Source organism: Neolamprologus brichardi, chromosome 13, assembly GCF_056152115.1.
Source record: "Neolamprologus brichardi isolate AB-2024 chromosome 13, ASM5615211v1, whole genome shotgun sequence".
In the NCBI taxonomy this organism is placed as follows: Eukaryota; Metazoa; Chordata; class Actinopteri; order Cichliformes; family Cichlidae; genus Neolamprologus; species Neolamprologus brichardi.
The window spans coordinates 27,799,574-27,824,705 of record NC_142116.1 but is presented as its reverse complement, the minus strand read 5'-3'; the positions used below and the strand labels follow the sequence as shown (position 1 = coordinate 27,824,705).

The window sequence follows — 25,132 nt, the reverse complement described above, 5'->3', positions numbered from 1 at the left end:
AGGTCTGTTCCTTAACTCTTTCTCGATGCATTAATCAGTCTGGATGAAACTTATTAAATAAACGTAGGGTACCAGGATTACATCTGTATAGCTTTTGAAATAAATCTGTATACATGAGGTTTACTGTTATTAAATTTAGCAAAAAAACTTTTATTTCTGTGGCATTTTATGGTCACTGGAATGTATTGTCATGCATGTCTGTAAATACCTGTTAATCAAACAGTGATGCTAACACTGCCTTTAATTGATTTGTCTTATTACATGAATATGTAGCTTGCAATGAACAAGAAGAAAGAAATATATGTAATTTTTATTCATTTGGTGTTTACGTACAGAAGTTTTTGCATTCTCACTATATACACTGATATAGATAAAATAAAAACAACAACATAATTTAACATACACATCTGTGTTTTAGCGAAACACTGCAGGCCTAGCTAGTTTAAGTTACATTTTTATACCCAGAGAAGTTATAAAAGACATGATTATTCATGCTACTGACCCTGCTTCCACTTATGTAGTTTAAACTCATGCTCATAGCCCTCACAACATGGATGATTGACTTCATGTCAGTAACCTGTTAGATACAAACACTATATAAAAGATATAAGAAGTCATGCTAGTGGCCTTCCACCTCATGTGTAACCTGATTTAAAACCATGGTAATGGTCTTACCTTACAGCATTCGTCTCTATAATTATGTTAATGTCTGCTACCCTCACAGAAGGTAAGTTTAGCTTTATTCCACATGCAATTTACTTATATGCCAGTAGCATGTTACCTTACAAATCCTAAAATACTTAAAATTTTTAAAAATCTTGCTAATAGCCTATTAAATTACATTACTTGCAAGCTTAAAATGGATGTAGCCTCCGGGTTGGGATAAAAAAAGGCAATAGGTGCCTTTGCCTGCTTTCTGAAGGCCAATACACCAAGGCCAACTGTGGTTGTAAAAACACTTTATTCCTACAGAAGGCTGTGGGAAAACAACTTTCTAACTAAACACTTTCCTGATGAGTTTATGTGCTCAGTAAATAATTTTTAGTCATAAATAAAAAATATAATATATTTTGTAACTCTTGTTCATACTTTGTTTCACAATAGAACAATATACAGGGCGTGGTCATTGGCTAATGACTGTGAATGACTGATTGTTGTTAGCCAATGACCGAGACCCCCTCCCAACACTTTTTCTGGAAATCAGTGTGGTGATGTTAAAAACGCTAAGCCCATGGCTTCAAACCAGAAAGTCATAAACCTGTGGATGATGTCACAGTACACACATCCATCTTTTAAACAAAACACTTCTGTTTTGTTTGATTTTTGTAAGTTTTGCAGCATTTTCTTTTTCTATTTCCACTGTGTTCAACTAATCTGCTGTTTTTTTTCTTAACTTGCATTTGACCTCTCAGGGGAATCATAATTATCTCCAGTATGGTCCTTTCAAGCACACAGGCCCCACAAAAAAGCCCCACTCACCTCACCACCTGATTTTTCTGTTTAGCAGCCAGTAAGCTGGTTTTAAGGATGAGGGTGGTACCAAATACAAGTATAAGATAAATGAAGATTATTTTAAACTGTAAATCTGTCAGATTTGGTAAAGTACACAAATATGCAGTTATCTTTGTACACTACTAAAATACTACTGCACCTAGGTTCCATACTGGACTTATTGTGAAAGGACCACAATCTGTCTCTATTAATGGATAATTAAAACAACAACAACAACAACAACAACAACATCTGGTGCAATGTAAGAAGTTTTGGGGTCATTTCGAATCTCAAGTTATCAATTTTTAACCAAATAACTTAAATTCTGGATTACGAAGCAAGCCTAAATGTAACGACTCTTTAGCAGCTCTCATTTTTTAAAAGCTATAGTTACAAATAACACAGAGAACAGAAGTGCAAGCTGCAGAAAACCTGCATGTAAAACTAAGAAACAGTCCCAACCCACCTTTAGATACTACTGCTGTACCCTCATCAAATTCAGCCTCTGTTACACGCTGAGAACCTAAACAGTAATAGACACACACACAAAGATACCCACAGATGTGTACACACACCACAAACGCATATATATGGATGCACACATCAAATGCAGTATTAGGGAAATGGAGTGAAAGCAGACATTTACATAGACACGCATGCTAAACTTTGCTTATGGACAGGATGTGTACACTTACAAGCAGAAATATATGAAAGAGCTTATGCATGTCATGTTGCACACGACACGAGATCTTGACAGACTTACGCTGCAATTTCTTGCCAGGGGCGTCTATGTGTCGTCGGGGCAGGTATGGGGAGGGCTGGGGCAGTGGTATGGATGAGACATCATGAGTTTGGAGGGGATACCAGTGAGGCTTGTCGTCCAGTAAGGCCGTCTCTAGCTCCACCAGGACCTGTTCAAGTCATCAACCACGCAGTAAATATGTGCTTTGTAAAGAAGTTAAATGTTTAAGGGTTAGGCATTCATTTTTGATGGTTAGGGTTAGGGTAAGGTGCTAGGGAAAGCATTGTGTCAAGTAGATGTCTCCACAAGATATGAATTCCCGGCATGTGTGTATGTGGATGTGTGTGCTACCTCTCCCAGAAAGATGCTGTCCTCCTCTGGAGACCTGGGTTGGTCCCACACGGTCAGCTCCAGCATGTGGTTTCGGAAATCCCTGCGATGGACGTGACTGTAGACGAATGTCTGGTTCCACTTTGGCTCACAGGTCTTCTTCACTGTTTTTGTCCTTCGTTTGCTCTTGTCACTGTGTTAAACAACAGATTCTTGCCTTTAAAGTCAGTTGAATGTTGATTTTGATTCTAGTCCCATTTGTGCCTTATTCAGCTGACTGGAACTGCTTTCTTTAAATATAAACGAGATGCTAAACTCACAGTAGAGTGTCTTTTCCCAAAAAACCCTCTTTGATTCGTATAACATGATTACTGAAGATGTGTTTTATCCATGTGAGGTCAAAGTCATCATCTGCGATCACCCTGACTATACTATCAGAACATGCAATTTTTGTTCTTTTTACAAACTGTTCTTCCGAGTCTAAGGGACTAAACAATACTCATTCAATATCAAAAACTTGTGCATATTGTATTATATAAGTATATTCGATGCCAAACTCCAGTGTTTTACATTAAAAGTCACGTGCATGATTTGTGCAGTTTGCATAAAAGAATCGGGTCCTAGCCTTCGTGTCATGAGGTTTTTTTTGCGGCTCTTTTGTAAATGGCCATAATTTTCATGCCAAATGAGGGCTAGGCATTGTGACTGTTCAGAGTGCCTGTGTCAGGGTTGACATACCTGCGGTCAGGGAGGAAGTACATTTTGACATAGGGGCTCCTGGGCCGCCCATCAGGCCGAAGAGAAAGCTCCACAGCCTGCAGCACGTTCACTATGAGCTGGTGACCCACTTTATCGTACCACAGCTTCACCTGGATGAGAAGCAAACAAAAACAAATCCGATGTCATGTCTTCACATTTAGCAAACTTGAAAGGTCCTCCACAGTTCAAGTGCCCACACTCACTGAGAGTCGCCCTGGCATTAACTGCGGAGCATCTCGGAGCATCCCGGGACTGGAGGGAGACAGGACATTTAAGGATGGTCTCTCCATCTTCTGGGACTCAAAAGAACTGGAACCTGCTATGAAGGCAGGGAAAGCAATATGTTTGAAATCCTGAGCAGGAAACGCCAGCTGTCTTTCAGAAGGGTGTCAGACTCAAAACATAATCTGCTCCGAAACCAAAACCAAAGGTGCGTTCATTACTGAAACACCAGACGCCTCAGAAAAGTTCACACAGAAACAGTTTAAAGAATAAGTCAGCTAACCTGTCAGGATGACAAATCACCACGCTTCTGTCCTAGTTAGAGTCCAGCAGGCTTCAGTGTTACTTGGGTCACGAAAGCCTTATATTCTACTACATGATCAAATGTCATCTAACTAACTGCCTACAAGGAAACCGATCTTCTCCCGCTAACATTCATCACAGATGTCAGATATCAGTTAGTTTCAGGGAAAAAAGAGTTGTCTAATTAGTCACTCCATGCAATATTAGAGGACATTATCAGCCACATGTTCAGAAAGGGAACAGAAAACTTCTAGTACTCATCAATCTCCACGTGTTTGAAGGGAACCGATTATGCTCATTTCAAACATGAGATTTTTATTCTTAGACTCTATTAGCAGGGCTGCACATAAGTGGTCCGCAGGTGCGCATTAGCTGTCACAATAAAAGACGCGCACCAGATAAGAAGTTGCAACGTGCGTTTGCTTACATAAGATTTTCTGGAGGAGGACAGACATTTTTTAGAACGAAGATGTCGAAGAAGCTCCTTTAAGCAATTACTTTGGTGTTCCTCCACCTCCAAAGAAATGTCAGAAGGAGTCCGCAAAAGAAGCGCATATTCTCTGAAAAGTGGTTGCAGGAGGTGAGCTGGCTTCAAACAAATGATGAACGCACAGAGATGTGGTGCAGAATGTGCCATGAAAATCCCACTCTAGCGGACAAAAACAGTGCTTTTTATATGTACGCAAAAGCGTGTTGCAACTTCTTATCTGGTGCGCGTCTTTTATTTTGACAGCGAATGTGCACCTGCGGACCACTTATGTGCACCCCTGTCTATTAGAATACCTTTGCATGATTTATTATTTGAAAAAAATCCTTATTTATGTCATATTGGGCTTTCTGGGCACCCCTTCATCATCGTTTGTCTTAGCCAGAGCCGTTTGTCTCAGATGATCATATTAGGACTATCTGCTCTTAGTGATGTCACACGGAGTCACAGATAGAAAAAAAAACCTGTAAAGCAGTCTGAATCCTGAGCTCTGCAATCAATTATACATACATTTACATCATTATTTGATACTCTGGCTATGCTTAAGATGAGTGTCTGTTTTAAAGAAACCACTCAACATTTTAAGGGCCAATATTTATCTTTCTTGCTGGGAGTTAGATGAGAATATAAATACCAGGAAGAAATCAGTTTAATTTAGCATAAGAAACAAGGCAGGAAAATTTCACCAATGAATGAGCTCTTAATTTAAACAACTCCAAAATAGACATAACTGGCAGAGCCACTAGTGGATGTCATCTATTTAACATAGTATAATTTATCTATTAATTAGAAAAGAATAGGATGAAAAAAAAGCACATAGTGTACAAACGGCAAAGCAATATACCTCACCTTTACAACTCTACTAAAATACAGAAGGCAATATTTTTTTAACCTTTTTTTAACCATTTGTCTGACAGTACTGTAAGTTCAAAGTATTATTATGACGACTTTTACGCATAAAAAGCTACTTTCAGGTGCCCATTCGTCACAAAGGGTCACCACAGTGGGCAGCTGTGCATGTTTTAGCAGAATTTTACACTGGATGCTCTTTGTGACACAACCCCAAAGGGATCTGCGTCTCCAGCTAGAATCAAACCAATGACCTTTTGGTTGCCAAGTAAATTTGTAAACCATTACACTATTGAAAGGACATTTATGACATTTTTAATTAAGTGAATTTACTCATTATTTTTTCCACTAATGAAAACCACAAATTTTATTTTTTTACATTTTTGTGAACAGTTGAATAGTGTTTTTTAAAAAACCTTTGAGGTAGTTCTTTCAGTTTTTCTTGACTCAATCACACAAGACCTAATTCTTAGAAAGGAAACAAATATTTCAAAATTTTGGACTATTCCTTTAAGTTTATATGACATAATATGACATCCATAACATAAAGTATATTAGTACATCAACAAACTTATTTTTTGCTTTAATACGACATACATAGGTGACAAACAAACACAGAGCTGTCTCAACATGTCAGAGGAGATACCTACTAGATTCTAATGGAGGGTGGGACGTGTCGGGGATTCTTGGGATATCACTGAAAGAGAAACAGCAAAAACACATGAGTCACAGTTGTACTGGCACTGAAGTCAGACTAAGAATGTTAGATGTAAAAGTGACACACAGGCGTGCATGCATATTCAGACAGTAGTTACCACGCAGGGAGAAAGCAGCACTGTAAACAAAGGTTATTTGGATGTTGAGATTAAAGGATCATGTGGTTAAAAAAAATGGAGAAGCAAAGGGAGATGTGAGTAGAGCAAAGCTCTTCCCGTGACTGCAGTGTTTCCCAGACTCACTCAGTTCTGTTCGACCAATCACAACTGGAAATTATAATGGGTGAAAACCATTAGCTCATTAGCGTCTATCCACACCGCCATCTTTTCTTATCCATCACCACAACCCATGGGAAACACCAGAATCCACTGCACCAGCTCAATGTAATGTAAAGGAAAAGAAATGGTAATCTGTGTAACACTTATCAGTGTAATTTTCTTTTTCAGTTGAAATTTAAAGTGTGCTAATCTTGGACTCACATCAGGCATGTGATGGTTTTACACATGAAGAGGCAGTGTTTTAGAGTTTTACTTACCAAACAAACCAGTATTCAACAATCAAATCCCTAAAAAACATTCTTTTTGAGAGAAATATGGATACCACTCAAAGAGCTAGTGTCTGGACTTAAAGTTAATTAAGATAAACTAGCATAAAGTCTGGAAATAGCTAGGCTAGTCATCTCCTACCTTCAAGTTTGTACTTAATGTATAACTGTCAGACTGAAATTTTCTTATTTCTACTTCAAGTTGAAAGAAAACTGCTTCATTCAGTAAAATTTTTACTTGTAAATTCAAGTATTAAACTGATAAGTGTTTCATGGATCATAGGTTGCCTTGAAACACATTCCAAAATCAAAAATAGGAAACATGTATATGGAAAAAAAAATATTGCTTGCTTTATGAAACCCAACTTCAGTAATTCAGAATTAAGGTACCAGGGATACTGTGTGCTGGATTTTACTAATAGACTGTATATAAAAGACAGACGTAGCCATCACACCATCCGGTTTTTAAGTGATGACCTGATGAATCCTGCTTCCAAGCCCAAACTACTGCGTTTAATAAGGCTGTTGTGTATTTAACATGTTTTAATGCTTTGTATCTTGTTCTATTTAATCTCAACAAGCCTCCCAAAACAGTCAGTGATCACTGTCGGCCTCTCTCGGTTTTTATTACTGCTATTCATTTTAAAGCTCCGTTTTTAAAACTATAGCTAGCCCATGCAGCAGTATATTAATGACTAACCTCGTGTTGTGGGTCCTGCCATCCTGCCATGCGATTGCATTTGTTCGGAACCATCGGGAACCCTCACGTTAACTTTTATCGAGTGGAAAATATTTAGCGTTCATCCTCCAGCTTCACTGTTTTAATTATGCTAACATAGCTGTGTCGCTAGCGATCACGTAGCACATCATTATACAGCAGCTAGCCAAGCTTCAGTAACCCTACAAACTTTGTTAAATTTCATAAATTCGGTTTTCATGGATACCTGAATGTAAACTTAACTGTTACACCTGGTAGAGCAGCCACACTGATCATTTTATTACAGATGAAAGAATTTAGAGAGTTTTTAACTCTCAGTGACGCTGCAGTGATCGTGTGACTTAGGGACCTGCAGCGGAGTTTAGGCCCAGGCACGGCTAATGACGTCAGACTTAAAGACCAGATTGGCCAGTGCTTTGAAAAATCCTGTTCTTCCAAGTCCTGAGGATGTTGTCATCTTCAATTTTTAAAAACAGAAGTCGCAGCTGCGTAGTCATTCTAACTTGTCAAATTCTAACTTGTCAATCACAAGACAGGCTATCTGACATGCCATTCTTATCGTCCTTTTTTGACTCCAAGTGGGACCAAAATTTAACAAAAAACTCATCATATTGCATTCTATAACAACTGACACTAGAGCCTGAGTCCATAAACCCATCAGGAAAGTGTGGGCATAGAACAAATGAGCAGCGAGGCCATTTTCTCAAAGACTTCAATACAATAAGACTTTTGAAAGCCAAAGGAGTCGCCCTCTTGTGGCCATTTAAAAAAAATGCAAGTTTACTTGCTTGCTGGGACCATTTTTTATATACAGTCTATGAATTTACTCAAGGGTAAGACTTAATCAGGAGTTTAAAAAAATAGGAATTCCAGATGCTGCACAAACAGCTTAAAAGCTTGCGAAAACACTGATACATTGATGATGTTTTCCGCTGGCCATTTTGCATCCCAACAGGTAAACCTGCAGTTTAATTCAGCACACAGTGCAGCTACTTTCATAAAACCGTATAGTGACATCAATTAGATTTCTCACTTAACAGTATTACAGTTAGTTCCTTTAGGGATGCAAAATGGCACCAGCAAAACCAAAATAGTTTCCATAAGCGTGGCAGAATTAAAAGGTCCTAAAAAAAAAAAAAAGATTACTTACTGATATTTTCTATACACCCTTCGTGAGTGTTTGGAGAGAAATTCATATATTCAACTTTTTTTTCCATCAATAAGCAGAAAAGTAAAATTTGAGAGCTGCACCAGTGGGTACTTTACTTTTAAAATAACCCACTGGATTGACCTTGTTACACACAACAACAAAACGTATTCAAAATACCTGAAACCAGCTTGCACCCTGGTTTGTGTGACGTTTTTGGAATGACAGCTCTTGAACAATAATAGAAAATGAGAGGGTGACACCTCAAAGTCCCTCTCTTTGAATTAAATTTTTCCAAAGCTTTGCTAATGTCAGCAATGTAAGAGTTAGCAAGTCTGCTAAACATAAGGCAAAGTTAGTGTACCAGAAAGCATCCAATTCAAAGTATCTCGAGGAAAATGAACTTTACTGATGACTTTTGATACTAATGATTTGAAATGATACACTTAGAGTTAAAAATAAATTTTACTCAGGGCGTCTACTGCCTTCAGAAGTATGTTCATGACTGTGCTTGTTGAGCTTTGCAATCCATCGACTAAAAACTTCACATGCAGCTTCTCCTATCTTTAATGGAGCTTACAGACAGTTTTATTTGGTCAATAATAATTCAGCTTTTACCATCCAACAAATAAAAGCAAGTGCTTTTTTAAAGGGGACATATGAGACATGGCTATCTCCCAGTCCAAAACTTGGCAGCTGCAGGCAATGGCTAGTTGTTTTTAATACGTTGAATGCAGCTGTGCATCATAACCTCCTGCTTTGTCTGAGGTCAACTCTGAGTCCAAATAAATGTTGCCTAATTAAATAAGGGTTTAAATTTACAAATAGGCTAGTACCTGACAAACCAGGTAAAAACATATGACTCTGACAGTATACTGGACGTGTTTCATGCCTGACTTACCCAATAGGCCTGGATACCACCAACTCCACTTGAGGGTCAGCTTGAGACTCCAAGATGATGTTGTAAACCTCCTTCATAGTTGCTCCCGGTAACAGCTTCCCGTTCCACTGCAAAACCTCGTCACCTGAAATCAGATGTCCACATTGTCATAACTAGCTCAAAAGCCATGACAAAGTAAGGGCTGTTGACAGGATTAATACAAATAAACTTTTTATTTGAAATTAACAAAACTAAATAAAGTTATCAAAGGACAAAAAAACATGACATATGTCAGTAAATGAGTCAGGAATATTGGCATGTTTGAACGTGTGTTAATGTAGTAAGTGAAACATTGTTTGGGAAAAGAAGAGCACAAAAGTCTGCAGCAATAATAGCTTAGGTGCAAAGTTATTCTTCCCCCTGAGGTAACAAGTGGAGCATGCGTTTATACAGGGGAACACTGGACCTAGGTGTTCCCAATCCATCATCACCCAACCACACCCCACTGGACACCTGCAACACAAAACACAAAGACAAATACAACCTCCCAGCCCACGAGCCAAAAGAGACAGTGTCGCCAACTGGCAATCTACACCACCACAGCCTACATACTACCTTAACCTTAGCAGCATGATCCCACATAAGAACATCTGTCAATACGTGTGACCATGTCCACTTCCACATTTTTAGATCTCTTGATTAGCCTACACTGAACTACAAGTTCAGAGACCACGCGTCGTATACCACAAATATATAGCATGTGCCTTCCTCAGACTGGTAAGGGAAGTGACATCTTCCAGTAAAAGTTCCAGCAGAAACTATGGTAATATCCGACCATGCCTAAGAAAGACATCAGCTCTTTTTTTTCTTTTGTTCTCTGGCCAGCGCCTTCCCTTGGCACCCCTCGTTGTGGCCACAGCTGACATCGGCCAACAACATGCCCGTTGTAGATTACTAATGGATAGCAAATTCACATTTAGCCAAGTCAGTGTTCAGTCGGACTGCAGACAGACATTTAAATAAGGAACAAATACACAACATATGAATGCCACAAATGTCATTCTACACAACCACATCATCCAGACAGACAGTGTAGCATTCCAGATTTTTAATCAATAGGACCAGTATCACTCGAACAGATAAACTTTACTCATAAACTTTGCAGATCAAACTTCATCAATACAGTCATCCAATCATGGAAGGGGAAATGCAACAGGTTTAGTGATACTGACCTCGCCAAGAGTCTAAACAAAACCTGAGAGTGTTGTCACATAATGGGACAAGAAAACAAGGGAGCTAGAAGCTAGCCAGCTAGAAGATGATGGGTCGATGATGTTGTTTTAAAGTATGAACCTGACTTCTGCATCAAAGTACTTACACTTGTCAGCTGACACCTGGTAAAAGTGCTGCTTAATGGGGAATATCAATAATCATATGAATCATCAAAGTGATATGGTGAGTTTGTGAACGTGTGTCAGCAAATAAACGTTTGGAATTTTTCCAGCTCGTCACACAGAAACTCTTTTAGGTGAACTAACAAATTATTCACATTTCTGAGAGTTATGGTGCTTTAAATCAACCACATGCCTAATTCCCAGTACCAACCTTTTCCCTTTCTGTTACTACTAGTGACTGGGTAACCACAAAAGGGTGGTTTCAACAGACAGAGCTGTGTTTTCTTAAGAAACTCTGGTGTAGAAATTAAACAACTCTTTCGTGAGATCTGCTTCACCACTATGGAAGGACCTGGCCTGAAAGAGGCATCCAACAACAGGCAGCACTTGATCATCAGGACTGAACTGGCACCACTCAGCCTGCTTCGTAAATGAGCTTCATCATTCCTTGCGATGCAGCCAACTTCTATTTTGCCAGCTACCTTCGAATGTATAAACGATGCTGGAAGTCATTCACATAGTCAGTTTAGTTTTTTTGGAACATTGTCATCCTTAACCCTCAACAAACCCTCAACACCGTATACAGAACAGGCAAACACCATGTCATTGGGGCTAAAGCCAGTTGTCACTTGTGAAACTTCTCTGGCTGTCAACATGAAGCATTGAAAAACCCTTCTCCCAAAATCTGCCTAAGAACAGTGACTTTACAACCCTGACTTTGACCTGTCCAGGGTGTACCCTTCCTCTCGCCCTAAGACAGCTGGGATAGGCTGACCCTGACCCTAACAAGGATAAACACAAAAGCCCTGACTTTGTGCTGATAGGCTGATGACTGGAAGTGCTGCACCTGAACTTGTTTTAACCACTGGGCAAACTTGGGAGGTAAAAATTAGAAGCCTGATCATTTTTAGATCACTTTAGGGATTTCAAAGATAGAAATTAATTGTCAGCACGCTTTCACTACAGACCTGGTTGTTACCAGTTGTTAAGGATATGCAACTGGGTGATATGACACATGACAATAAAAAGATATTTTAGCTCCAACTTGGAAGGAAGCAAAGGACCCACAAGTTAAGGAGCATATGCTCAAAAGGTTCTTCTGAAAAGGATATTGGGTATTCTGTCATGAAAATAAAACCATCCGGTGTAAACGGTAAATAAGCACCATCACAGGGAAGTACTTCACATAAGGAACACAAGTGGAGTGTAGCTTGATGTGTTTCAACACAAGGTATCTCAAATGAAACAGCTAGTCTAGCAGACACATTTACTTGTCTTTTTTTCTTCAGAGCTTAACATATGCCTTCATATGCCCTTTTTCCTGACAGAACGTTTTGAAGTGTTCTTCCAAAACAACAAGACTCAAAAACTCTTAAAGAGATTTTATCTCTGAAGCTGCACAACAAAGGTTGATATTATTCAACAAATCAAGCAAAAACTCCAGGTAGTGCCGCTTATAACCTTTCCTATCATTCCTAAACTCCTCACGATAGGAACCATCCCAAAACAGCTGCTTTCACTAACTCAGTGAGTTGACGTTGATGCAAGGAGGTTTAATGACTACATTTAGCTTCCCAGTTACTTGCCATGAGGTGTAAGTTCTAATATATTCCAATATATTCCATAGCCAAGTGACTTGCTCCTAATCACTGCCACACAACTCCCTTCGAGGTTTTACCTCTGAATGCATGCCCAAGGCTGATATTATTTAACACATCACATGGAAACTGCAGGTAGGGCTGCTTATTCTCTTTCCTACCATTTCTAAACTGGTCACAGCAGCCTCAGAAATGGTAGGAAAGCTAGGTATAGCCAAAAAGGAGCATCCCTTCTAACTGCCTAAACAACACCTAACTAACTCAGGCATAGTCTTCAAATTGAAAAGGATAGAACAAGGAAATAACTAGCATCTGGCAACACACCCATGAAATGCACCCAAGACAAAAAGTTAAACTGCATTCAACCTGACTCACAACCTAGCAAGAAACACAACCTAAGGAACAGTGCTGCTATGCCTTACAGGAGAAAAACTACAATTTAAATTGTTACACATCAACATGTCAACACTTATGTTTCTTTGGTCAGGCAAAACCATGACTGTTCCAAACAACATAAATTTTTCTCACCCTTAATCAATCAGGTGGAAGGACAAACCCGGAAACGCCAGCTAATTGGGGAATTATCAAAGACCAAGGCCCAACTTGTTAAGACTAGTTCAAAACCCATGATAATTAATGGGTTACACCATTAGTCAAGTAAATGAATAGAATTGTTCTTTTTGCAAAACTACATAAAGTAACCAAAGGGGGAAAAAATGGTATATGTCAATCAGTGAGTCAGTGATAGCATATTTTGTGCTAGCGTGGTGTGTGAAATATTATTTAGGTAGAACAGCTAATTTTGGCTGGTCCCCCAAGGAGTTGCCACAATGGGTAGCTTTGCATGTTTTGTTTTTTTTACACTGGATGCCCTTCCTGACACAACCCACAAAGGGATTTATGACTAAATCAAACTAGGAAACTTTTGCCTGTTAGCCAAATGTGTAAACCACTACACTAGAAAAGCAAAAAGGTCTGCATCATATGGAGTTAAGGATCACAGGAACACTGAGCCTGGGTGTTCCCAATCACTGATGACACAACTACACCACACCAAGCACCTGCAACACAAAACAAAAAGATACTAGCTCTTCTAATCATACTAGCGAAAAAGAAAAGACAACCTGCAGCATGCAGCAGCTGAATAGACGAGGTCGTCAGAACGTACAGAGCATCAGAAGTTGTTATGATAAGAACAACTACATTTTCACTTTGTTAGGCAAGATAAGTGTCAGGGTATCAGGTAAAAAAAACATTTTTCTTATATCATCTATTGCAAGACATACAATACGACTCTCTATGTGACAAAGCTTATTAAACAATAGTAGTTAGGACATTTTGATGTTTATAAAGACCTTACATTTGACTGATTATTACTTCCCAGCATTTGTGAGAGGCTACTGTGGCAATTTAGTGGATACCTGCTCTCAGATGTCCCACCACATCAGCTAGGCTTCCCTTCTTAACCTTGGTGATGAAGGCTCCTAATCTCCCTGACTCTGTTACTCTGCCTCCCACCACCTGAAGAGAAGCGGACAGCGACAGTTAGTGAGAAATATCTGACAAGTGGACAACACAGGATGGCTCAGTTAGAATTAATAGACAGAAAAATCATTTAAGAAACTGTTTGCATGTCTGTGTGACCTCTGACCTTTAACCCCAGTAAAGCGCCAGCTTCTTTAGGCATGGCAGCAGTTCTCTTGCTGAGGGTGATCCGTCCAATCAGATGGTCTCCCTCCTTGGATGGCTGCCAGGTTACAGGATGCTGCAGCAGGACACAGGAAATGGTAATAAAAATGAGCAAAGTGACACTCAGACACATATTTACTTCATATATACTTTGACAAAAAACTTTGAAAACTATCAATAATTCTAACTGATTACAGAGGTAGATTTAAAAGACATAAGATCTGGCTTTTCAATTCAAATTTTAAGTGCACAAAAGTCTTGTTTCCTAAAAGTTGTTTCTAAGAGAAAAGTGGATACTACTCATAGAGCTAGGGTCTGAATGGTAAGCTTAACTAAGATAATTACCTCCTAGCTTCAACTCAGTACTTACTGTAAAACTGTGAGACTGAAATCACTTTTTCATTTTCATTTTTAAAAACTTTGATTACCAATTTTTATTCTGGATTCATGTACTACACTGATAAGTGTTTAATGGACAAGGCTTGAAGGCCACTCCAAAACCCAAAACAGGAAGCATGTATATGGAATAAAAAAAAATAGGTTTTGCCTTATTTTTGTAACAGGCTGATTTTCTGTCTATACTGTAGCTGTAAAAGATGCAAGCTCTGATAAATCAGGATTTCTTTTGGATTTTTATCTTACTGAATGGACTTCTACTGGCCACAATACACAGACTGCATTTAGCTCTGCTCTAAGAAGCCTCGATACAGCAGGACTGACTCATTGCAGTGCAGCTATAAAGATAATGAGTGTAACTCTCCCACAGGTACAAGAAGAAATTATACTACACTTAATGTTTTAATAATTTTAGGTACCATAACAAGAGCTGTAAGCCCATATTGGACTATTTAAAACTTCATAAATTATTTATCACTCTCAGTTAGCTGCCACACAGTCCAGATCAGACAGCTGAGCTGAGTGTATTAATTCAAATAATTCAAAGTCAGTATCTGCCTTTGTAATTATAGCATCATTGTTTTGGCATGGATATTTACCATATATAACATGACCTCTCTAGACTCAGCACACAGTGATTGATTTTGACCAAGTCAATGGTCACCACCACGGTCTTAACACAACATAAACATACTATCCATGTACTTCACAACAATAAAGTAACCATAGTCAATAACCATAAGACATCATGTGTTTTACATTAATAGATTCTTCAGAAAAATTGAAAAAACAAACTTTGTGGTAAGACATACAACCAACGATGCTAAATGAGGACAGGAGGATCAGACTGTAAAGAGACAAACACTCCATTTGGCACTATTTGGTACTCCAGTACATCCACATAAATGTTTACACACTTGGGACTTTAATTAAAATACAACAATAACACCTGAACAACTTCATTCTGATTCTCAAAACTATCTTTAATGTATGAAAAAATATTAATCAGAAGGAAAAACACTGACTTACATGCCACACAGTGGGGTCATGTGGGTAGCATTCCCAGTCGCCTGCAAGAGAAAAGAGATCAGATCAGCTGGATAGATGTGGAAGTCGCAGAGGAAACAATGACCTCCCTTATATCTCCTTCTTCTTCTTCGCACACACACACACACACACACACACACACACACACACTGTATACACACACACACTGTATACACAGCACATACCAGGAGTCCTCACACACACAGCTCAGCCAAATTTGGGGGCTCTTCAGGAGGTACTTGTTTACAATGGGGAGGCTTAAGTTTATTGAAAATTCAAGAGTGGGCTGGAATTAGAAATGTATCACCACGGCAGCAGGTGGCCTAAAAAGTTTTCCACTGAGGCAGCGATGACACCAGCGGATGGTTAAGCCTTTTAAAACGCTTTAAATCCATCCAAGACACTTCAGAGATTAGGTGTTATTGATCTCCTCCAGGGGTAATGCAACAATGTAAGGCGAAATACAAGCACAAAAGCGTGTCAATAACAGATATTTTCTCACATTATTTAGGTATCGGGCATAGGTTGAGCCAATGAAACAAATATAGATATGTGGTAATAAATTATATGTGTTAATAAATATGTTTTGATAACCACAAAATTGATTTGCTTATTAAGTGATAATAATACTAACGATCAGTTTTAAAGCTGCTATACATCATAAAAGTTAATACTGTTAAATTCTAAATCACAAAATAATTTCCAGAAAGTTCTATTCTTTTAACATGGAGCATTTATTGACCGTTCTGACAAAATTATAAAAATTAAATATTATTTGCACTTTTTCTACATTCAAAAATTTTTGCAGTTTATTGCTTAAAAATGCAATTTACTTTTTTTTCTGGGGCGTCCAACCGGTCGCAGCAGATGAACCACCCTTGCGTGCACCTGGTTCTGCTGGAGGTTTCTTCCTGTTAAAGGGGAGTTTTTCCTTCCCGCTGTTCATAGGCGGTCATACGATTGTTGGTCTGTTCTCTGTTGTCTTTATATGATTGTAGGTCTATGCCTTAGAACATGTTGCTATGATTTGGTGCTGTATAATAAAAACTGAAGTGAACTGATGTAGTCTTAAAAACTCTCAAAACCTGTATGCATCAAACATGATACATGAGACATTGAGGGTTAAATGCAAAGATATCGTTATGAAACTTGAGAAAAATGAGCTAAATAAATGCTAAAATTAAAGCTATTTAAATATTCATTGAAGTGCTTTTCAAAAGTATACAGTGCAAGAAACTGAGCACAAAAGTAAGAATAAAGTTATTAAAATGAGTAATTAATGATTAATGTTTTCTTTGTGTCTTTACAATGTAAATTGCAAAATCATTTAAAACTGAAATGTTATTTCAAATTAATAAGCACAGACTTTAAAGGTCATTTTTTGTAAATAAATTTATAAATCTTCCAAAACAAACTTAAGGCATCAACAGGTTTTAGAAAAATAACCGATGTAGCTTTATGCCCAAAAAAATCTATATATTTTGTTGAAGAGATATCAGCTGAAATCAAACTAGGCTCTGCCATACTTTTATCTATACCACAAGTAGACGTAGCACGTCAGTGTCACCTTTGTTTACGCAGGCAAGTCATTTACATATTCAGATTTACAGTGGTAGCTTCCTAAGGTAAAGCCTCTTTAAGAAAAGGGCTAAAAATAAATATCAGGAAAGGCAGCTGGGTTTTTCTTATACTTTGTGGATAATAATTACAAAAGTAACTTTGAACCAAAAATCAGCGAGTGAGTAGGTTAAAAAGGAATTTTATAGCACTTTTCACAGATAAAAAGCCATAAAGTGCTTCACAATAAAACACAAGAAATAAAAGCAAAACATATCATAACAATTTAAAGCCACAGAATAAAACATAGGCTGTATAAACATGGGCTCAGCCGCTTTGTGATGGAGTTAATGGAGGCTATACAATGTAAAGACAGTGGAAGAGAATTCCACAACCTCGGTGCCACTGCCTGAAATGCCCAATCTCCTTTTCTATTAATTAATTATTAATTTATTCCTAAGACTGTGTTTAGCTCTAGCTCGTGATGTAGACCAAAATCCAAAGCCTGTACACACGGGCTGCAGGGCAGTGCTGCACAGTGCGCAGGACCTCGACGACACTGTTATGACACAGAGTAAAACAGAGCCGAGCATTCCTAGGAGCCGGGGAAGCTATGAGGTTAATGGCTTGGGACAACTTATAGTGATATTACGTAATCTTAAAGCAAATGCTCAACCCAGTTCTTAGTTTCATAATTTGAGCGTGAACATAGATTCATGCAGTGGGTGAGCCACATGGCTGCGAGTGTGTATTGTTTTTGTGTTTCGGCACTTTTAATGGCAACAAAGAAAGAGAAAACTCCACTACGGGCTCAGGACACGGTTTTGAACACAACTTGGAATGGGACATTAACAACAAATAATATTTTTCACGTTTCCTAAAACAGAGACAGTGTGAAATAAGCCCTTTAAAAATAAACCTTTACGATCCTAATGATAGAATTTTTACAGAAACCCATCAATGTTTCATGGCCTACAAGGAGCCTTTGTGGAGGGTGAATCCACACATAAGGTTTGTCCATGAAATTAACAGGCAAATAGTTACCGTGTGTTAATTTTATGACATTTCTGGTGATTTTACTTTGACTGTGGCTAAAAATTCTTTGCTTATGCAGGAAGAGCCTTGGCCACATGGCCTAAATAAAATGTATTCTTTATAAAGAAGAACCTGCACTTTGACCAAAACCACGGGAACCGAATTTATCCAGTCACAGCTCAACAAGACTTTGGCATTTTGTTTTTACAGTGTTCTTACAACCAAACAAAGAGGAGCAAAAGCATTTGGAATGGACTGTCAAATAAAAGCTGCAAGTGTTACCATGCACGGCTAACTAGCTTACTATCTCTAATAGAGCATGAATTGGTCCAGGATCAGTATTACAACTCAGCAATTACATTTTCTGAGCATTCAGCTAGCAGGAGTCAAGAAGTTAGCCAATTCTTTTTAACTATCACAGGCAAACCAACATGAGTACCCTAAATTTGCCTAAAACAGCAAACCTAACTTAATAACATATTTATTATGTTGCATAAATTAATAAAGAAAACACTTGCAATGCTTACCATTTATTCCAGAAGAAGTTTTACATAACCATAGACTTTTTTTTATTGTGATGCTATAACATCACAGCAACATGATTGGTCAGTTGTAATGCTGATCATAGACAAACATTATTATGAAAATACAAGAACAACACCAACACAGGGATACAGATACACCCTCTAGTAGTACTGTAAGTTATAATTACTTTTTTACATTTATCCATAGTAAAGATTAGAGATTGCCTTGCTTTTGAAGAGAGACCCAGATGGCCACTTGAGGACTCGAAACAATAAGTTCAGTTGGAGCAGCCTCTCTCTGTCTCTCGCTAGCAAAGTTGACCCAGACAACAAAGTAAAGCTAGTTTTCGGCTATGAGCCCGACACAGAATCTGATGTATTAGTCAGAAGTCCCTTTACTACGGTTCAGAGCTGCGGACCTGTTTTATATACGCGCGGAATAGTTTCCTATACGAGATTGCTGCAAAAAGTGCAGCCTTACCTAATGTCCACCCGACTGTTACTCATTTTATATTAAGATTTAAAAATCTAGTTGGTATTGGTATGGCGAGTAACCTTAATAGTAATAAATCACACAGAAATAGTACATTCATGTAGTTGTAAAAAGCATGACAATATATTAAGTAGTCCAAAGTATTCAGAATACGTTACTCTAACGTATTCTGAATACATAACATGGAAATACCCTACACTATACGAGTACCATCTATTGTTTATGACTGTTTATGTCAAGTAACAACTACTTGACATTACTTACCCTATCACTCAAAAGTCAGTAAAAATCAAACAAGTACCAATGTTGTGCATTTATCAGTACCTGTTAAAGGTTATTAAACACAGAAAGATAAAAGAAATTCTCTTACATTTAACAATATGTAGTAATTTAAACTAATCCGTGATCATGTGGTTAAAAAATATTTTTTTTACTTCTGGCTGCCTCGGAACTGAAGCTAATTTTAGCTCTACACTTCAGTAACTCCATTTAACTTTAACGACAAAGAGACAAAACTCCTTTCAATTTTGTAGCCCTAAAAGGCTACTGTTTAAACAGATTACCTTTTCAAAAACACAAATACGTATCTATGCTAAACAGGTTATGCTAGAACATGACTTTACTTGTTTATCTTAGCCTACATCTTACACACGGCTAGCTAGCTCTACAGCAAAGGGGCTGTTTGTTTATTTCTGTCTGGTGCCTGGTACAAGGAGACTACATGCAGACATTGAGTACATAAAGGACCTTTTCACAAGGTTCACGTTTATAACAAGACTAGTGGAACACCAGCACACAGAGTAACTATTAGTTAGCTTTTAACTGTAGCTGATAAAACCTGCCAGCATCAGTTATTTTATCTGGCAAACTCGACTATAATCAATAAGTCTGCCTTTATTTACATCTCTATAAAATCCAAGTAAAACCAATTAATCTAAAATGCAATAAATTAAATACTGCCTGACAGAATTCTCAAGTGTTTGTATCATGTTTCCCTTTCTTCCATTGAGAGTGTGAGTTGGTAGCGCATGTTTGTATGTAGGACAATACTTGCACAGATCTACTGTGCCCCGAATTTACAATGATTTACATGCCTGGATGCTCCTTAGCTGCCAGCAACCACATCTTGGCGCTGACCTGGTCTGAGTCTCGAGCTAAAAAAGGAAGCAGCGAATTGCTGCCACACCAATGTGTTTAAAACCTGGCCTGACAGCACACTCTCATCCTAAACCTCCACATGATGGATGTCACAGCGGCTGGTGTGGGTCCAGGCTGGCGCTCCACAGAATGCTCCACACTTTTGTTGGTTTCCAGTGAAAATAAAATTTAATGTAGCATGAGAATACAATCAGTGTGATTATTGGGTTCTGTTAATTATTATTAGATTAGATGAGGGAAAGAGAGGTGAACTCTAAGAGTCATGAGTGATCTTTAAAGGCCCAAAAACCTTTTTAGAAAATCCATGTATCCTTACGTTATCACTTAGCTGAATGACATTACTTAAGCTTGCTGTTACAGCACATGTCTCAAAGGGTCAAACTGCTATCTAACTGCTATTTATGACTAGCTACTAACTACCTAAGGACCCAACTCTCATCACCAGCTACGATCCTCTGGACTAAAATTCAGGTAAGTTTGTGAGAGGAGTTTGTTCTCTACGCAAATTTCTTGATCCATTTTGAAATGACAGGGCCCACAGGACAAGTGGCAAGAATGGGACGCCCAGGAAGTGATAGAAAAACAGCAGATCTGAAATATGAGACTGGTCATATTTAACTCAAGCAATGCTTTTATAGCACTGGTTACAAGCTGCTAAACAGTGAAAAATATGACTTCCTTCCAGCTGTGTATATTTATTTATGGCTTGTATTATTTTTAACACAGTCGGATACATAGCAGCCAGTCTAAATGCCTTGGAATGGTTAGTAGTGAAGTGACATAACCCAGCTTGGACATGACAAGGTTAGAGTGTAAACAGTTGTGTGTGCTCAGGCTTGGGGACATAGTTGGCTATGCAAAGCCACAGAAGGTCAAGCCTGGGATTAACTGGGGTCAAACTGCCCCATCACAAACACACTACACGCACACACGTACATGTGTGCTCAGTGTGGGATTGTCCTCCCTCAGGGCCAAGCTGAAAACAATACAACATGACACACAGGAAAACGTTCAGATACACACACTTGTTAACGTGCATGGCAGTTTATTGGGTAGCTGCTCATTTTGACAACCCGGACTGCCGGCTACAGCCTGCTGCATGCAAGAATATCGCAGGACGTGCCACGTTTCTGCAGGCGCAGCCAGACCACGTCTCTCAAATGTTGCCTTTGCAAAGCTTGTTCTCAAGCCGTTTGGTGTGTAACACATGAGGTTTTAGCGCTTCACTAAGCATTATAAAAAAAACCTGATAAACGAGCAGTGCTTCTCCAAATCAGGAGGTTACATCAGAGTCGCCTCACCTGTGATCAGCGAGCACACGGTGTTAAAGAAGCGAAACGTTTGTAGACTCGCAGACTGACACAGTGCAAGTGAGGATCACAGATGGAAGCCGAACAACTGTCTGCACTTCTTAAATTCATTTCCCATAATATACTGGTCAGATGGGAGCGTTCAAACATACACACTGCAAGTGCAGCACCAATACAATAAAATGCATGATGTGAAATAAATACTGTTAGTGAGGTGGGGATTTTTATGTGCCTGATGCTAAAGACCCACACAGTCTAGTGGGTGCCCTGGAGACTGGAATATAATAAAAAATAATATAACATTAACACAATGTCCTCCAGGGATTCCACTCTGGGTTGTCCATCGGGATCTATTTTTTTTTTTTTTTTTTTTTTAAGTAATTGCTTCACATGTTACTTAGTATAGCTACAGTCCAGCAGTAAACTCTTTACAAGTGAGAAAGCACTAAATGAAGGTTTATGTTCATTCCACATATTCTAACCGATGGTAATCCAAAATCAGTGGATGAATCTGAGCTAAGAAAGTAAAAGAATATAGGAATAAGAATAAGTTGTAATATTTATGTGGTAGTCTTTAGAGGTCTTTATGGACTTTCCAGCTGATTTTATATATGTAAAACATAATAATAACAGCAGGCTAATAAAATACATGCGCTAGCTCAAAGCTTTTGTATTAAAGGAAAAATCACCGGTCCCTAAGTTGGCAGGCCGTCAGGCTTATAATACACACTTTTATTGTGAAAGGCAATTTTTAAAAAGCTGGAGGTTTTTAAATAATTGAAAATGAATGATCATCTTATTTTATTTATTTGATCTTAACTTACATCTTACTTACTAAAATGTTTTATTATTTTGCATGACTATAAATTTCCATCCTTTATATTATATTGTCTTCCTGGTTGATGATAGTTCACAGCAAAAAAACACATTAAAACAGAGATTTTGGTTTTAAAATCTAAATCAAAAATGTTGTCGAAGAACAAGGCTAATGTACCGCTCTGACTTAAGATGCCATAAACAAAGGGTAGGGTGGATCATTTCCTCATCTTCTGTCAAAATAAATATCTCGTGTAATTGAATGGACGGATAAACAAACAAATGACCAGACAGATATCAATATATGCCACAGTTTCAGTTTCTTCATGAACAGAAGGTAATGATGGATATTCTCTCACCTCTCTCGCTGACACTTTCAATCTCAGCATCCTCACAGCTGCTGTACTCAGGCGTGGTCCCGCCCTCCTCCTCCGAACTACTGACGCTCGTTTGTCTCTTCCCTCCGGCCCCCTGCCCTCGTTTTGACTTGTAGGGCCGCGGCGGTGGCGGACGCAGAGATTCCGATTGATCAGAGCTTAGCGAATCGTTGCGCAGCATGCTCTCAGCTTTGTCCCGTTTGGTCCGTTTCACTGAGGGTCCCTGGCCCGGGGCTGAGCCAGGACCTGAATCGGGAGGTTCTCTGAGTTCAGGGGGAGGGGCTTGCTGTGAAAGAGCATGTTCATGCAGCCCGCCTACCCCACCCGCCGTCCTCTGTCCAGGTCGGGCACCGTCCCCGACCTCACCTCCCCCTGCGCCTGTGCCTCGACCCTGCCCGGGCACAGGATGGCCCCTGCCCCCAGGAGGGACGGGCCCTGCTTGTCGAGGGGGCGCACCGGTGTGGTCCATGTGATGGTAATCCCCCTCTTCTGTCCGTCTTACTCCAACACCTCCCACAGGATCGTGCTCCAGAGATCGTCCCTTTGTCAGGCGCCGACTTTCCCTGCGTTCCCTAGACTCCCCCCTGAGGTCCCGGTCCATGGAGACTTGGGTCTTCAGCCTGGGCTGGCCTTGCCGCCGCTCTCCCCGACCAGCTCCTCCACCCCGTCCATTCCTCCTGGGGAGGGAAAGTATACAGATGAGGGGTGATGTCAGACAAGATACTGGTTTGGTTAGAGAACTGTTCAGCAAGAAACTTACAACGGCAACGTGTAAGTGACAATGTTACACAGGTTAATGCAAACTGAATCATCTCATTGTTTTAGCCTTCACTGCCAATAATAATTAACCTGTAAATCAGTATCTGTCACTCGGGGTGTCACAGGGCATTACATCATCACTTAACAAGTCGGCGATGTTTTGTCAGACAATCTGAAATTCTGAAGTTTTCTGTTCCCATTGAGTTAACAATAAATCATCACATGTGCGCGTAAGAAGGCTCTTCAATGAGTAGTTATACGATTCATTTGGCGGAAAGTGAGTCACAAACCGAGCATCACAGACAGCTGTGACGGCACGTGGAGGGTGGAAGACTTTGGTTAATGTATGTGGCTGCTTTTAGCTTCTGCTTATACAATGTATCCACTTAAGCCATGTGTGACAAATGCCACTGGTGTGATTTGCATCTGTTACCATTTCATTGTTAACATTAGTGTCCACTAATAGAATGTCACAAGTGAAAACTCCTTCTACTATTAAGTGTGCTGGAAGTAGCCTCATTCTTCCATTACAATGAATGGCATAGGAAACAATGCTAAGAGGCATAATCCATCATTGTATAATGGAAGCAAATGAGGAATGTGGGAGATGGTGCTCAATAACACAAGCATTAGGACTGCTTTCAAAGACAACACAAGATAAAATGGGCACTTTTTAACAATTTTACACATTTCACTTGCTCTTGATGAGGTTTATGAAGTTTAATTATCTGGTGAATCCAGGAATTGATGGCTACCAGTACATTGTGGTTCTTTTGAAAAACGTGGCTCTTGAAGAGGAGCATCTCAAGAAAAGCAGTATTAATCAGTGAACCCCACAAATCCCAAATTATGGAACAAGTGGAGGTCAGAACTATTAGAGTAAAAAATCAAGATATCTTTGGCTCTGTCTTTTAAAAAATGTATTGTATGTATGTATTGCTAGTTCTTCAGCTATACATAAAGGGAGTGCTGAAATGCCATTAGTGCAATAAATACAAAGCAAACATTTGGACATCGAATAGCCATTGGCTGGCCGTCCTTTCCACACATCTGAAGTGGGATTTATGGTTGTGTGATGATGTCTGTTTGCAGACATGCGCTTATGTGCAGTGCTCTTGGAAGCCAGGAGTGTGATGGTGATGACAATATAAATAGGTCAGAGACTGACTGGTGGAGAACGGAAAAGGATCAACAGCAGAGTTCACCATGAAGAAGAAGAAAACAAATGAAAAAGTTATAAGAAATATAGAGAATGACTGCCATGGACACTTTAGATGATTCTTCTTTGCATAATATGACTCCCGTCTTCTCCACTCCACTCTGCCCCCTAGTGACAACTCTAAGATCTAGTTGAGGATCTGCAAAGCTCCATGAAGGCGTAATACGTTATGTAACATTAACACGTCTCTGCTAAATTTCAGACAGGTACGCACATGTAGCTATATGAACATGTTATTTTTAAATTGATTTTTTTTTTTCAGTACAGGTATCTGATCACATGTCTTCTTAACCAAAAAGGCTGTAAATCAATTGGGTTTTATATTTTTTAAAGAAAACAAAAATACATGTTTTTTCTGTTTATTGCAATGATATGAGAAATATTCCAGGTGTTAGAGGAGGATTTGAGTGGACCCACTGCTGTTCATGTAAACAATGTCAACATCTGTCTTTTTACAGTGTAGTTTTTATTGTTCTGTCAGCACCAGCTCTGGCTTGGGAGATGACGTCCCAGTCAATATTGTCAGTAAACATTGGGAAAGGATATACACCAACAGTATATTTTTACTTGC

At 39.0% G+C, this 25,132-nt stretch overlaps 1 protein-coding gene across 6 annotated transcripts in view; it reads right to left on the bottom strand.

Annotated features, from left to right (window-relative positions):
* The window catches only part of rims1a (regulating synaptic membrane exocytosis 1a), a 110,084-nt gene that overhangs the window by 22,745 nt on the left and 62,207 nt on the right, over positions 1–25,132 (bottom strand). For all 6 annotated transcript variants that reach the window (XM_006806963.2, XM_006806965.2, XM_006806966.2 and 3 more), the window contains exons 6-17: positions 22,566–23,260; positions 15,296–15,336; positions 13,833–13,946; positions 13,603–13,702; positions 9,211–9,334; positions 8,313–8,330; positions 5,834–5,880; positions 3,526–3,641; positions 3,302–3,432; positions 2,585–2,756; positions 2,255–2,402; positions 1,958–2,014 (exon numbers count right to left, since the gene is read on the bottom strand). In XM_006806963.2, the coding sequence (XP_006807026.1) occupies positions 1,958–2,014; positions 2,255–2,402; positions 2,585–2,756; positions 3,302–3,432; positions 3,526–3,641; positions 5,834–5,880; positions 8,313–8,330; positions 9,211–9,334; positions 13,603–13,702; positions 13,833–13,946; positions 15,296–15,336; positions 22,566–23,260 (1,763 nt within the window). The remainder of the gene's footprint in view (positions 1–1,957; positions 2,015–2,254; positions 2,403–2,584; positions 2,757–3,301; positions 3,433–3,525; positions 3,642–5,833; positions 5,881–8,312; positions 8,331–9,210; positions 9,335–13,602; positions 13,703–13,832; positions 13,947–15,295; positions 15,337–22,565; positions 23,261–25,132) is intronic.